The sequence below is a fragment of the Equus asinus genome, chromosome 3, assembly GCF_041296235.1.
Source record: "Equus asinus isolate D_3611 breed Donkey chromosome 3, EquAss-T2T_v2, whole genome shotgun sequence".
Taxonomy (NCBI): Eukaryota; Metazoa; Chordata; class Mammalia; order Perissodactyla; family Equidae; genus Equus; species Equus asinus.
The window spans coordinates 13,048,969-13,065,125 of record NC_091792.1 but is presented as its reverse complement, the minus strand read 5'-3'; the positions used below and the strand labels follow the sequence as shown (position 1 = coordinate 13,065,125).

General features: G+C 39.8%; 1 protein-coding gene and 1 long non-coding RNA gene across 3 annotated transcripts in view; one reads left to right on the top strand and one right to left on the bottom strand.

The window, feature by feature from the left end:
- LOC123284080 (rho GTPase-activating protein 20-like) overlaps positions 1–7,286 on the top strand; it is a 28,449-nt gene extending 21,163 nt beyond the window's left edge. Inside the window, exons 9-13 of the mRNA XM_070506364.1 lie at positions 864–1,025; positions 3,802–3,911; positions 4,702–4,891; positions 6,108–6,237; positions 7,138–7,286. Coding sequence (XP_070362465.1) covers positions 864–1,025; positions 3,802–3,911; positions 4,702–4,891; positions 6,108–6,237; positions 7,138–7,286 — 741 coding nt within the window. The remainder of the gene's footprint in view (positions 1–863; positions 1,026–3,801; positions 3,912–4,701; positions 4,892–6,107; positions 6,238–7,137) is intronic.
- LOC106848173 (uncharacterized) overlaps positions 1–16,157 on the bottom strand; it is an 86,226-nt gene that overhangs the window by 25,921 nt on the left and 44,148 nt on the right. The window lies entirely within an intron of this gene.

Genomic DNA, 16,157 nt, shown 5'->3' with positions numbered 1-16,157 from the left:
GTGTATGGAATTGTCAGTGTCAACATTTATTGAGCGTCCGGTATCTCTCCAAGCACTCTACCAGATCTAGGGAACTTTAGGCTAACGATGAAGAAATGTGTCATGCCAGGCCCATGCTCCTACTACCTCAGTCCTTGCAAGTTTCACAGCAAATTTAGGGGGTAGCTATGATTACCATCATTCCCACTTCACAAACGAGAAAAAAAAAGTAACCTCACTAAAGTGTACGCTGTGCCCAAGGCCACACAGCCAAGATGTAGCATCACAGGATTCGGGTCCCTTGGATTACCTAACTCCAATACCTAGAGCCTTTCTGCACCACAAGCAGAGGACATGAAGATGCAGCAAAAGGAAATGAAAGAGTGATGAGAAGGGGATGTAATTAGAGGAGGAGGAGAGGGGTTTGGAGAGCCCGATTTTAAAAGAGGGAAAGCAATCCAGGAAGTAGAAATGGGGTACGCAGTCCCTTAAAGGGGAACGAACAATGGGACATGGGTATGGCACAAAGATTTCCATAACTGGGGAAGAGCAGCTATATTAGGGCACGATGAGGAACGATTGGTGGAGTAGGAGCGGGTGATTCCACAAAGGCCTGGAAGCAGGGAAGTTTGATTCAAAAGTGTAAATTCACTGAAAAGGAAAATCTGATTTAAAAACTGTTTTAAATGTTTCAGCATATGAATGTAGAAGGGATTGTTGGGTAGAAAATAGAGACACTGAGAAAAAAAATTCCACGTTTGCTTGCATGCCCCCACCTCCAGCACTGCACCTCGCTTACCCCAGCTCCGACAAGGGGGGAGCGGGTGCTCTGGGCTCCTGGATACGAGGTGCCATTGATTTTTCCTTTCTCTTCTTCCCTATAGGATATGCTTTTCTTTATCAATCAAAAAGGGCCGCTCACAGAGGGCATATTCAGAAAATCGGCCAATATGAAATCATGCAGAGCCCTAAAGGAGACATTAAATGCTGGGGACAAAGTGACCCTGGACTGTGAATCTGTTCTTGTGGTCGCATCTGCCTTAAAGGTAGGGAAACTTCTAGCATTATCCACACACAGCGTAACTCTGAAGGTACATGATCAATTTCCTTCACCGTGATTGCCCAGGAACCATAATAGGCATAATAGATTGAGAAACTGAAAAACACTTCACAAAGTCCAAATTTAAGGGCGTTAGTTTGGGTGTTAAAAGCCCCAAATATTAGATATACTTTCCTTTTTCATCACGCACTACCTTCTCCTTCTTCATTCCTGAACATTATTCCAGAATAATATAATAAAAATTCTAAATACACACTTAGATATACAGAACGTTTACCAGAACAAACATCCTGTTTTTGATGACTTCTTCACCATTGTCCTAAGGAAAGCAAAGTTTACAAAAGAAAATTCGTATTAAACATTTGAAAATAGATACAGAGGTTTACCATAGTAAGTAAGCCAACATTTGTCATTCAATGAATCAAAAAATGCTCAATGAGTGACCAAAGGCTCTGTTCACTTCCTCATCCTTCTTTCGCCTGTCTCTCTTAATTTAAAAGTAGTATAGGGGTGACTTCACTTTTTTTGCCTTCTTTAACCCTTACCAAATTTGGCACCCTTTATTAACATTTGTTATGCTTAACCCACCACCCACGATTATGGTCACACAGAAACGAGCTCCTACCACATGCTTCTTCTTATAAATCTGACTTTTAAAGTAGGTGCAGCAACGAAAATTTGTTTGGAATTCTGAAAATTCAATAGATTTATACAAAAAAGTTTTTTAAATGATACAGCTAAATCACAAATATCCAGTTATGTTTCTATGAAGGGAATAATAGAAGAGAGAAAGAATTGACTCAATCCATCTTGGTATTTGTTAACAGCTCTAAAGAGGAATGTCATAAGTAGAAATGTCATAACTACAAATAGGTTATTAAAATTATCTTATAATCGAGATTACATTTGGTCTTTCCTTGTTCCCCATTAATGTTCAGCTGTATCATAAATAGGAACAGTTCAGAAGTGACTTAGAGTCGACCACTGTGACACTGGGATGATTAGAAATAGACACTAGGCATGCAAATAGCAAGTTGAGTGTTGCCTTCTGTGAGGAGCAAACCTGGAACTGATTTTCCAGCAAGAGTTAGAGTTTCCCATCAGCAGAGTCTTGCCCATCTTTCTGTTATAAGTACAGACTAGCAAGGGGGTGGCCACTCGTGGGTATAGTTCTTAGACATTCCTAAAGTTGACTGATCTTGCTGGGGAATCAGACTTTGCAACTTGGCCTTGATAATACCATGCCCAATGAACTGGAGTGTTGACCTAAACCAGAAATGAGTTTGTCATCAGGACCACACTGAGTTTGCCATTGAGCTGTCTAAAAACAGAGGTCCAGCAGTGAATAGCCTTGGCATATTCTGCTTGGGTCATGCTCTGGCTTCACCACACTCAGCCTCACCAATGGGCTCCCACAGAACAGGGTTCAGGAAACAGAGAGGAGACATATGCTCCAAGTGCATGTAGCACAGTACGCATGAGGCAAGAGCCCCCCTGCACGCTCCCAGACTCGAAGAGCCGGCCAGACTTGGACTGCTTCCTTCCTCCAAATATATTGGAAGCACTCCATAGGAAACACAGTGAGAAGCACTAACTACTATGGCTAGCTACAATACCATGGGTACCACACACCAATCAACATAGTAAAGTGAGAGGACTGGGACTCTCCATTTGCTTCTCTGCTCTGTCCCCAGTACTCACCACCGTGCCTGGCACTAACAGCAGCTCAATAGGGATTAGCATGAGGGAACCATCATTAGATTATAATTAGGATAGTTGCCCTGAGGCACTTCTTGAGCAAGCCACCACTAAGAGAAGGCGTGTGCTGCTTAGTGAGCACAATGGAAGCTAGGTGTGCTTGGAAGCCAGCAAGACAATGTAACGACTTCCCCTCAGTCTTGCACAAACACTAAAGCTCTGTAAATTTTAATAGGCCCAATTCTACGATATTAAACTTGTTCCTCAGCCCTCTAAAGTCACAGATGTTCCAGGCCTTCACTTAGGAAGCTGACATTTGTGTGTCTGTAGCCCTGATACTCAGAGGCCTGACGTTGCGATGTATCTAAGTTTTTTGTAAGTTTCTTCTTTTGGAAGGATATGTATGTCCCACTCACAGACTGTAAGGGGTAACACGTTGTTACCCATTGGGGATTTTGATATATTTCCAATGCCTGCTGCTTCCCAGTCTGCAAAATCGAACTTTTACACAGTTAAAACCAGGAAGAATGAGGCTATTGTGACGCAGTGTTCTCTCAAGGAGCACACATACCTCAAGTCAGAAGGCTCAGTTCTCTCTTAATATGTGTGCGAGAGCACGAGGGTGTGCGCGTTTGGTTTGCTTCAGAACTTCTCTTGCTTGAGTTAAGAGCAAGCACTGTGTCTCAAACGGGGATGGGTGTTTCTTCTCAAGAAACTAGGAGGATTGAGGATGACATATCACCCGACCTTGTCAGTTGCCACTAGTTTACTAAAACGGACACCAAGAGGAAGTTCCAGGTGATCGAAGGGGGCTTTCTCTTCGCTCCCACTGTGGCCCACTCTGCTTTGATGCTTCTAAGTTTTAGTTGGAGCAAGTCCAAACACCCACTTCAGGGTGTGCAAGTCAGTGGAGAGGTGGAGCTGAGCGCTGTGTGGGTCACAGTGTGGGGAGCCTGAGAAGGAAGTGGGGACAGAAACTCAATTTTTCGACTCCATGTTTTCCCTGTAATTTGTCCAATATGTATTTGCCATAAGAATAGTACTCTTCTTTTGATCTATGTAAGGATTTTCTCGGAAACATCCCAGGGAGTGTCTTTACATCTCATCTCCATGAGAAATGGCTCAGTATAACCGATGGAGAGAACGAGGAGGAGAAAATAGCTGCCACTCAGAGGTAACGATGCTATGATTACTCTACTGGGGCACAGCTCAAAAGTACAATCGACATACCATTAGGAAAATATTAGCTTATACTTTACAGCTTTGTCCACTAAAATAATGACCAACGCCAAAGAGTTTGATTTGACCCCTCCCACGGAGGCCAGTTCAAAAAAGAGGAGTGCCTTACTGCTCTTATCGATTTCTTGTTCTTCTGCTAGTCTTGTTAATGTGGAATCCTTGACCATTTTATCCCTTCTGAATATAGGAAACTGAGAGCAGAGGAAATCCTTTGGTCCAAGACAGATGCTAAAGGACCAATCTGCCAGGGATATGGTCTTACCTTTGTCAAACACTTAACTAGCCAGAGAAGTTCTTATCTGGTTCAGGAACTGAACTCAATGAAACATTTTTGCCTGGAACTTTGCTGGGCTCTTACCCTGAGACAGTGTTCCTGTATGGCTACCTTCAAAACAAAGGGAGCCTTGAAATTTCATCACTGTCTAATTTAATCAATGAGCTTTTGTGAACTTTAATTGAAGAGTTTCTGCAATGTTTCAGAGTTTTAAAACATATTTAGATTAAATGTGATATTAATAAGATGTGCCCAAATGAGAACACGCTCTAGGCGTTTCAGGGAAATGTTTCAGGCAGCATGTTTATGAGGGCCATTTCTGCATTCTCGTGCATGTTCACTGGGCTTTGCGCCTGCTCTACAAAGAAGCCCTCTGTTCCCTTTCTCTGGATTTCCAACTTCCTAAGCGAAATGACGTGCTGTCTTTAAAGGTCCATTTTGGTGTCTTTAGGCTTTTGGCCGAGCTGCCCAGAGCCAATGCAGCGCTCCTGCGCTATCTTTTTGGAGTGTCGCACAACATTCAGCAGCATTCGCCTGTCAATCAGATGACAGCTTACAACTTAGCCACGTGTATAGCCCCAAGCATTCTTTGTTTGCCCAATGCCTGCAGTGCAGAATTAGCAAGTGACATCACAAGAAAGGTAATGAAAGCTCTCATTTGCGTGCCCTAGGGGTCAGAGTCCCCACTTGGAACCCAAAATGGACGGTGTTAACTCTGACAGACCAGTTTTTGAAAGTGCATCCGTCAAGTGGCAGAGTCATTTATCCTCCTCTGTGGGGATGGGAAGGAAGGTTGTTAAGGGGGAACTGTGAGCAGTTGAGTCTCTCCTCCCTTCCCGTCCACGTCCATGAGACTAAACTCTGGACCGACTGAACCGCAGAGAGAGGAGTGGCCTGATAGGACAGAAAAGAACCTGGGCTTTGGAGTGTGACAAGCCAAGGTTCAACTCTCAGCCTAATCACTGAGGGATGTGTAACCCTGGGCAAAGTTTCCAAGCCATGGTTTCTTCGTTACACAATGGCGACAGCACCCAGCTCCTCTGGTCATTACTGGCACATCCTAGGCAGCTTGGGCAATATGAGCACCCATGGCTCCACACACTTTGGCCTTCCTCTGCCAGCTGTGGCTCATTCAGAAAAATACTTGGCTACTAGTTTGCCTCTGCTATGGGGTGAGGAAACTAGTAAAAGATTCCAGAACATCCCATCAGAGCTACAACATGCCCAGTAAGATCATGGCTGTTTCCCAAGAGAGTTTCCCAGAGAGGAAGGGTGGGGCAGGCAATGCAAGAAGAGGGGCTGCAGCCAGACAAACTGAATGGTGTCTCTCCAGCTGCTTTCTTCCCTCACAAAAACCCACAGAAATCTCTGCTGCCCAAGTTTAAGCAGCACCTAAACTTACAAATGAATTTCACATGTCCGTGTCTATTGGGTGCTTGATAAATTTTCCTAAGATGCGATATGTCAATTACATCTCAACAAAACTAGAAAAAAATTTTTAGTGAAAATGAACAGATAAAATTTCATAAGAGAGTATGCATCTTCCCCCAAACATCCTATGTGGGTTACATTTGAAAATTGCCTTTGTTTTCAAGATGCAACCATTGATATAAAAATGTTAGCTTTTAAACTAGACCAGAGATTATGCCTTTAGTCCACTGATGAAAAGTATTTTAAAACCTGTGCCCAAAGTACTCATGAAAGTATCACAGTTCTTTCTTAGAGAAAACTGGTTCTCTGAATTTTTCTTAGTATCCTTTCACAATTTTTGTTAGAGCCATGATTCATCTATGAAATGTGATTTATAACTATGCCATATGAAAAAGAACACCCCGTTTTTACCCTTTTGTGTTGCAGATTTCTCTTGTACAACTTCTCATTGAAAATTGCCTCCAGATATTTGGAGAAGACGTTGCTTCCCTCCTGGGGGAGAGCTCCACGCGTTGTGATGGCAGTGAGAAGGCTGCAGATCCTTTGACTGACTTCGGTGAGAAACAGGCAGCGAGGCCACCAGGGGTCATGGGAGATACCTAGACAGGGGATCCCAGAGCACATGCCAAGGGCAGTGATTCCCATCTGCTCCTCCTTCCACAGGCTGGCTCACAGGTCAGGCAGGGTTGCACACTGTTGTGAGACCAAAGAAAGAAGTAGTCGAGGTCTCTGACTTCAAGAAGTTGCTGGTGCAGCTCATAACAGCTTTAGTAGACATCATGTGATAATAGAGTGTATGGGAATTTTTTCAAACAAAACTTCCAAGATATTATCTGTATAATAGACATGCTCTGGTTGAAACCAGAGTGAGGGCCCCAAGGCGCTGCTGCTCAGTGGTCCCTGAAGCACAGAGGAATTCCAGTGCTCTTTGAAACTGATTAAGAGGAGCAGCATCATTGAGAAAAAAGGAGTTGACTTGATGTCAGACAACCTTTCAGAGTACTGCAAACTCCTGTGCTACCATTTCCTGGCTGTTTTATCTTTGGCCAATTATTCTAGCTCGTTCTCAGTTTCTTCATCTCTAAACTGTGGGGGGTTAATAGTGTTTGAATCTTAGGATTGTTGTAAAGATTAAATAAGATAATGGATATAAAATAAATTTGTGAAAAAGTATTTAATAAGGCTAGTAGAAGTGCCCCTGAGGCTAGAGCTGGTATTATTGGTGCCTCGCTAATCACAGCTAACTGGCAGGAGTCCATTCTATAAGGTAGAGTTTAGATTCAGAACCTGGGGGCCTGTATCATGAGCCCCTTCATATTTTTGACATTTCTTGGTTTAAGACATTTACCTCAATGCTCTGAGGAAGTCTTTAGGAAAATCCATTCCATCGGAATGAGATGAGTCTAGTATCTGAGAATATGCTTATACTAAGACAATCGTTGGTTTTTCATTTCAGGAATGTCAACCAAGCAACCTCTTGAATCCAAGCCAGTGAGAGTGATAGTGACTTACAAAAAGGCACAACTGCAGAATGATTCCGAGGCCCCACGTGGCGTGGGTCCACCCAGCTACCTGTCTGCAGTGCTTTCAGTCACTGAAGATTAGAGTCTCCATAATCATACTCGACCCTTTCCTTTCCTTTCCTTCCTGTAATATCCCACCAAGAACGCTTTTTCCAAAATGTTTTCGGGACTTTGTTGACTTTGGATTAAATCCTCAGGTCCTGTCCAGAAATAAGTGAATTTTCTGGCAGAAGGCACCTTGAACTAGGACAACCACTTTAGATCATTTGTTTTCAGTTGGAACGTTGAATGAAGAATGAGCACCTTCCAAGGTCCCAGCGCATCCCATCGGAGTTTTTATTTCCTTGATCCAAATTTGAGAAAACCTTTCCACAAAATATCTCTCCTATCTTTCCATTCCTATTATATATTTTTTGTATTGTGCTGTATTGAATATTTTTACATTGATGCAATAAAACCATTTCATAACTTAGTGGCTCAGACAACCATTTTATTTGTAATGATTCATATTAACACTTTGATGGAGGCTCAGTTGGGCAGTTTTGCTCTCAGCTGAGGTCATTCATGCACCTGCAGTCAACTGGCAGCTCCACTGGAGCTAACTTATGTATCTGTCAGTTGGTGCTGGCTCTCTGTCAGTCCCCATGTCTTCAACGAGCTGGCCCAGCCTTCTTTATATGGTGGAGGAAGAGTTCCCAGCAGTAAGAAAGGCTGTTCAAATCTCTGCTTGCTTCACATTTGCTAATGTCCCATTCGTCAAAGCCAGTCACGTGGCCATGCCCAGTGTCAGCATAGGAGGGGCTGTACAAGGGACTACAAAGACAATGAGTTTTAAACGAGGTATTCTTTATTTATTGAGGGCTGTTTCCATGATCTACCACTTGTGATAAAACTCAAGGCAGCACCACTACCACACACATCGTTTTATGCATCAGCTTTTAACCCAACATCCTTCAGACCAGCATTTCCTAAAGGGTATTACAAGTGTGGTAGGAAATATCTTTGAAACAATGACTGGTATTTTTCCTCAGATGTTCCTTGCCTCTACCCTTCTCCCTGTCTTAAGACATTTTAAGAGAAAGTTAAGATCATTTCCTCAGGGAAGAGAAGTTAGAGCTGAATATGAGGAGAAGAGAGCTCTTTGTTGACTATGAGTTTTAAACACTTAGTTTCCTAGGAAACAAAGGCAATTCATGGCATAAAGATTTAAGTAGAAATCTCGTGGGAAAAGCACGAAATTAATAGGTGTATGGGATATGTGCCCTGTTTGCTGAAGAGAAATCAAAAGGAAGCAGGAAGCACTCCTAGAATAGCTAAATGACATGTCTAAGAAAGATGGGGCCCTGTACATCCATGCAGAGTTTCTCATACCTCAACACGGAAGAGATCAGTGAAATTATGGTATGGAAGTAACAAAGAGAGCCACTGGATTTGAATGAGACATGTCTCAGCCACAGTTGTACAGACCAATTTCCCCGGACCAGATAGTGATTAGGACATCTCAGCAGATTTCAGCGTCCATAGATGACAAAGAGGACCAGAGAAGGCCACAACCTCCTAACTCCTTGGCACTAGAAGACTCCAGAACATGGACACAGTCTTGGGGAAAGTAGAGAGATCCTGAATTTCTACCAATCTGGGGAGAGAGGATCAAACTAGAGATCAAATGAGTTACTTAAACATATAAAATAGTACATTTCTTACATACATCACTTTGCAGACTGAGATTGATATGAATACATATGAAATACTTTGATCCATGCATTGTTTTCCTACAAAGGATTCCTGGTCAAACAGGTCTGGGAAATGCTGTATTTTCCTTTTGAAAGTCAAAATGCCCACTAACATCTTAAGTCTTAGAGAAGACCCAGAGTAAAGGAACCCATTATTTTCCATATTTATTTGACCTGGGAGACCTTTTCGGAGGAACTCTATTAGCTAATGATCCTGGGAACATACACTAATAAACACTGCTCTAAATTTATCTTCTTAAGTCACAGATTTTATCATTTCACTCACCTGCTCAAACAGCTTCAATGGGTTTTAAGGGATCTTCGGATTTTTTATTCAGGAAAATGTCCTTTTTAAGACCCTCCACAATGCAACCTGCTCTAGTAATCAATTTTATCTTCACTGTTTCTCAGTGTAGATCCTTTTCTCTAGCTAGGTCAGACACTTCCCTGTTCCCTGGACAAGACACACTCCTTTTTCTAACGATAATTCTCAACTCCCCTTGCTCTCTACATATCCACACACTAGGTAGCCACTTGGATTTTCCTCTCCCAGAAATTTCATAAAGACTTCCCTGACCTCAAATTAATTGTTCTTTAATAATTCACAAGCACTTGCCCTCAATAGACACTGGCTCATACGCTGCTTCACACCATCAAGAATTATGCTGATATGTTTACACATCGTCCAAAGAGTCCCAATTGCTGTGGTAAATGACTACATCCTGTGTGAGGTTTATATTACTTTTAATGCCTGGGTAAATGCCTACTTATAAGAACTATATGAACAAATATGTACACTTTCCTAAGAGTGTAGAGATTTTACATAGATTAGTAATGACTGCAAATTTTAAAACTGCAGAAGAGGCGGAATACAGCACGTACGGAATTTCACTGGGTGGCAATAAGACACCAATTTGACTACATACGTTTTTTAGATGTGGCTTCATAGCTTTTACTTATTCACGGGTTCTGGGATATGGTATTTTTATTTGTCACGCAAAGAACAGGATATCAATGCGATATATCTGGAGATAATTGCATGTTTGTGTGAAATTTCTTTTAAATATCAACGTTTTCAGAATACAGGAGGAAAACACATGGCTGGGCAATGCATCAGTGAGTTTTTGAGCCAAGAAAGATATACAAAAGTCCTTCAAATTTGAAAAGAAGAAGAGATAAAAATAACAAGAGGCAAAAAAAAGTTGAAATTCAACTAACTTGTCAATTGTAACTCATACAGGAGATTCTTGCCATGGTGAAATAGTTAAGAAATGTTAGTTTTTGCCTCAGGATACTCAGGTCTGATGTCTCCTTGAGAAAGCCAATTTACTAGTTTTGAGAAAAGATCCTAGGACTGATGAACTGTAAAATGACCCAATTGTCTAATCTAGAATGAATAATTAGACTTTCTGAACTGGCCTTTAACATAGCTGGAAAGATCTGTGTAATCATCAGTCAACCTGCACTTAGGGATATAATGAAGGTGAAACATTTCCAAATGTAAAGCAAAGTTACCAAAGTGGAACATCTTATTTCATTCCAGAAAGAAAGCTTTTCATAGGCTCCCTATATGAGAAAACTAATTCTCACTGTTGATGGGGATTAATTACTATGACGTATGGAATGGAATATATGTACACACACTCAATTTTTATTCCACTAAAGCAAACATGTAAGAATTTGGTGCCACAACTAGAAGGACCCACAACTAAAATATACAACTATGTACTGGGGGAATTTGTGGAGAAAAAGCAGAAAAAAAACAGATTAGCAAAAGTTGTTAGCTCAGGTGCCCATCTTTAAAAAAAAAAAAAAAAAGTAGTTTCAGGGGCCGGCCTGGTGGTACAGCTGTTAAGTTTGCACGTTTCCACTTCTGCGGCCCAGGGTTGGCCGGTTCAGATCCCAGGCACTGACTTATGCACCGCTTGTCAAGCCATGCTGTGGCAGGCGTTCCACGTAGAAAATAGAGGAAGATGGGCACAAATGTTAGCTCAGGGTCAGTCTTCCTCAGCAAAAAAAGAGGACGATCGGTGGCAGATGTTGGCTCAGGGCTAATCTTCCTCAAAAGAACAAAAAAAAAGAAAAGAAAAAACCTGAAACTAAATCACAAAGTTAGATTGCAACAAATGAAGAGTTAAATTTAAAAACTTGTGAATTGCTGATTCCACTAAATTGCACTGTTACAATCATTGAAAATGTACTTTGAAAGCAATTTTTCAGGAATAATGAAGAATATTCAAGGAATTTGAATAAGTCGATTTTTTTGACAAATTTTTCAACTTGGTCTAAATTCCATTGAAATGTTTAAGGGAAAATTCTTGTTTAATATTAACCAGGTACATGAGAAATAAATGAGAAAAAAAACTCTGAAATTAGTGACAAAATGTAGAGAAAAATTGAAAGAAGTTTGATAATATCAAATAAAAAGAAAGATCAATTGAAGTATTAACTTCAAATGAACATTTGAATTGTATTACAAAGAAATCACTGTCTCTTTCAAAAAACTGTTTTTATTGCCTGTTCATAGTCTGCCTTACATTTACAAATGATTGTATTGAAATGTCATTATATCATAGCATCTGTTGTTTTTTTCCTAAGAAAAATGAAACCGAACAAAAAAGAATGCCATCAGCATGAAAGCTTCCCCTTAATCAAAGAACGAATACTGAAGAGACAATAATCAACTTTGCTTCGGTAACTAACATCCGCTGGATTGGAAAGAAGGTGATGCTTTTATTTCCGTCGGTGTTTGACCTCCAGTTCTGTTTTTGAGGCTCGGTGGTGAGGTTTCCGAATACGCTTTGAAAGAACAGCCCACGTTCTTTGTCTCCCCGGAAGCTGACAGTATTTTTGTTGTTGTTGTCGGTGGTGGTGGTGGTGGTTCAGCTTTCAAAAATAAACGAAAAACCCGCCAAATCTAAGAAGCAAGGCACGTTTTTTAAAGTTTTTCGTTCCTTCAGCTCTCCTCCGTCTGCCCTCGATTTCTCTGGTCTAACAACTTATTCGCATTACGTCCTCATAAACGAAAGCTTTTGTTTTTCCCTAGGAAGAACATTTATAATAATGTGCTCAAAGTTTAAATACTGGATAATGGAAACTAAAGATAAAGTCCTCTCTCTGTCTCTTTCTTTCTCTCTTTCTTGTCTCCTCCTCATCTTTAATAGAAGGATAATAAAAAATTTTCAGTTCTGCTTATTTAGAGGATAAACTGGAAAAGGTACACACACAAACAAACGTATAACTAAAACCGGAAGTTAATAGACTTGCCTTCATTACATCTTGGGAAAAATTTGTTAGAATTTATCTTTTTAAACCAAACTCAATAGAGATCTAAATGCTTCTGAAGAAAGAGGGGAAAATGTTAGGAATAGAATGAAATCGTCTTTTGAAGGTTAAAAAATTGCTTTTGCTGGGAAAAAACGTGTACCCCGAACGTAGAGTAACGATAAACTATTCGGTGAAGAAAGCAAACTTGGAAATCAGGATAAATTAAGGACTAAACACCATTTTAAAGTTATTGTATAATTAATTAAGTATTTAACGGGTAGACTTTGTGTGTGTGTGTCTTTTGCAACTTAACCCAACTAAATATTCTCACTGTACATTTATAAATGGAAACTGATAGTTCTGTCTGTAATTTGTAGAAATGACTTTTGCTGTGGAACTCTTCATGAAGTTATCTTGTAATTTTTTTGTCTAGCACAGTCTGCTCATGTTAGCTACATATATTATAAATGCTCCATTTAATAATGCAGCATTGGCAGCCCTATTTCAGTTTGGGGATTAAATTTATTGAAAGTGACTCTGTTAACACGTTAATTTTAAAGAACAAAAATTATCTAATATTACATCCAAAGAGATATTAATTCCATGAATATGTCAAAGTCATAACTGTTCACAAACCCCGTTTGATGACTGATATCTTCAACTAATCTCTTATTTTTTCAGAAATGCACAAGGTCAAATTGTATACAACTGGATATAATCTTCAGAAGTGCTTACTGGATCATTCTCTGCTTGAAAAGGAAATTTCTCCCAACATACTCAAGGTTTCCCTTTTATTTAGTCTTAAAATCATTGAAAACATAAGGCACTGGATGACCTGAGAAAACATATTTGAACAGATTTCCTACTGGGTTCTCAGAGCTTAAATACTGTTCCCAAGATTGCAGATGGTCAGTCTGTATCACAAAGTCTATCAAATTACTGATTTCTTTCACAGACAGATGGCAAAGGGGCCTGACAGAAGCTCAGTCTTCAAGTGGTGGATATTTGTGTGTGAGTACGTGTATAACTGCTGAAGAACAAAGATCTTTTACTCTGAAAGGCAAAAATAATTCTATGTGTTACCTCGGCCATATTTGTCAGTACAACACCGAAGACTAACACTTGAGTTTTGGAGTTACAGATGAAAAGAATACTTTACCCAGCCAAAAAAACACAACAAATTGTAAGGCTGTTGCTTTACCTAAACTATGGTATAAATTTTCCCATGAAAACCAAAAACAAAACAATTGCGAACACCTGAAATAGCTGAAGGGTGATTCAATCGGTAAGAAAATTTGGAATTTAATATTAATTTTTACACTTTGAAAACTGGAGAATCGTATTCTTCATTAGTGAAAGATAGTTTAGAAGTAAAAAATGATAATAATTTATCCATTTATAAGAATCTAAAATATTCCTTTTTATAACCTCTCGTCTGTTTTTCTTAAAAAGTACAATCCTTTATTCAACTTGAGCTCATCTCTTCTGAGAACAAAATGCAAGACTTTAACGGAATTGCTGGTTGCCCAGCAGCACCTGAACTAGCTGTGCTCCTTTGCTGCATCTGTCAGGGCACGTCATTTCATCAGCTCCTGGAGTTAATGAAGCTTCCGGAAAGCCTCCGTGTCCAAAACAACCATCTCCCTTTTAAAATTATTCCGTCGTATGACAGATCTCAATCATTTATGATGAGAACAGTCAGAGATGAGCGATTTTTTTCCTGTTTCTTCTGACCTAAGATGTGGTGAGGAAGCAAGCAAATTTCTAGCCTAATTTCTGGTGGAACCTGTCCCAGGAAAGACCACATTTTGAGAGGAAAGTGAGTTGGTGTTTGCCTGGAGGCTGGACATGCGTAAACCATCTCTCTCCTCTGGAGGAGGAAGACAGCCACTCGTTTGGCATGGAATCTCAGTCAACTGACAGAGCAGGCAATTGACAGAGCAGGAACAGCGCATCCGGTGCATCATTAAGTATCAAGATGACGAATGGAGGTCATAATTAAGCTCGTGCTTAACAGCTCATTGCCTTGAGTAATAATAATGATGAATTTATACAAGCACCCTCTTATCTTTTCTCTCATCATCCTCACAGAGAAATTTAATGGTCAGAGTTTTCATCAGCAAGAAATTTATCAGCCTACTCCTTAATTAAAACCTTTCTTCTAGTATTCACATTAAAATTTTTATGTTTTCTATCTTTAAAAACTACTTCAATTGCTCTTTGGGGACAAATCATTGTATGAATCTCTAAATACAAACAAGTCAGCTCAGTGAGATGCTGTAAGGCAATTACTTCATTTATGTATGTTTATTCTCAAGGAGCAAGAAAATTATTAGAGAAATCTCATATAAAGGCTGTATTTTGATGGATAGAAACACTAAAATGAATTATGCAATAGAGGTGACATATCATGATTTTCTATAAAATCTATATTATCAAATATCTTTCCGTAAGGATTGAGTTATTTCTGTTAGAGGCAAAAGAAGAGAAAGGAAAGTATTAGATAATTAAAAATAATATTTTTACAAAACTGTCCCCTCATTTATAAAAAAGGGTAAGATTTGAGTCGAGGTTCAATAATGAGGTATTAGAATTCCATATTCAGGGGAAATAAAATATATATGTTTGTCTAAACAAGAAACCAACACATTAAAAAAAAAAGTAGTAACTGACAGAGGGTGATTTTAATATGGCAATTAGTCCCTGATCAAATGGGCAATCAAAGAACTGTGGGCTCTATGAATTTCATTGTATGTAAATTTCACATGCGTTTTTCAGGAAAAAGTTTTTGATCTTTATGTCCCATAGGAGACAAGGTATTAGACAACAGACACATCCATGTCTGTGGCCCTCATATTTCCGAATAATCCAGCAGGTAAACAAATGCACAGTTGTTCGTATTGTTACTTTTATCATTTCTATTGTTGTTGTTGTTGTTTAGTTGAAGCTCGAGTATAACTGCTCTTTCTGTAGTCAAGTAATTTATTCGCTCTGGAACAATGCCAATCAAGTGAAGCATGTGATGCAGAGATGGTCCTCACACAGGGAGAGCAGATGGTGGGAAGAGCACCAGTTTCACTTGCTGAGTGTCTGTGTCTTTCACCAGGATTCAAGAGAGATGCATCTGCCTGGACATGGAAGGGAAAATATTTCCACTTCTCACTTTTCTCCTCCTTTTTATTTTTAAAAAATAATCTCCACCATTGTTGAAAAATCTTTCTGCTGGTAAAAGAATCCCCAGAAGACCCCCACAAATCTGTAACGGGGGATTTTCTGTTTAAGTATAACGGATTTGGATAAACATGCGAGCGCGAAGGTGGAAGCTAGAATATTCTCCCATCTGGCATGGTTTATATCAGTCCCCTCTTGCTGTCTGTCCACAGCATATTCTTGTCTCTGCATACAATATAGCTTAAGAGCAAGGATTTGGAAGAAGTTCTGCGTTTGAGTACTGGCTCCTACGTTTATGGGTCATGTGACTCTGCACAGGTCAGTTATACTTTCTGGGCTTCAATTACTTCATGTTTAAAAAAAATAGAATCATGACAACACCTACTTCAGAGGCATACTGAGATGAGTAAATGAGATCATGTATTATGGAATTTAGTGTAGTGCGGCATATATAAACTCTTGATAAGAGATACTTCCTCTACTTAGACAACGTGAAAAGAGTTTCCTATTACCAAGAAAAGAAAATTATCCTTTACAAAAATATTCATTCTGCCAATTAACAGGGTGGATGAAAAGATAAAGTATAATAATGGATCCTCATGGGAAAATGATAGGAAAAAGAACTGCTTTTTTGGCACTCATATTTTGTGTCAGAAAGGAACAGCATGTCAGCAACCCAGTCACATGTCCAGCTATGAGAACTCTTGTCCCAGCTTTGGTGACACACTGTGGCCACCCCAGATATTTTGTAAATTCAGCTCCCATTAAGTCTGTGGTAAGGT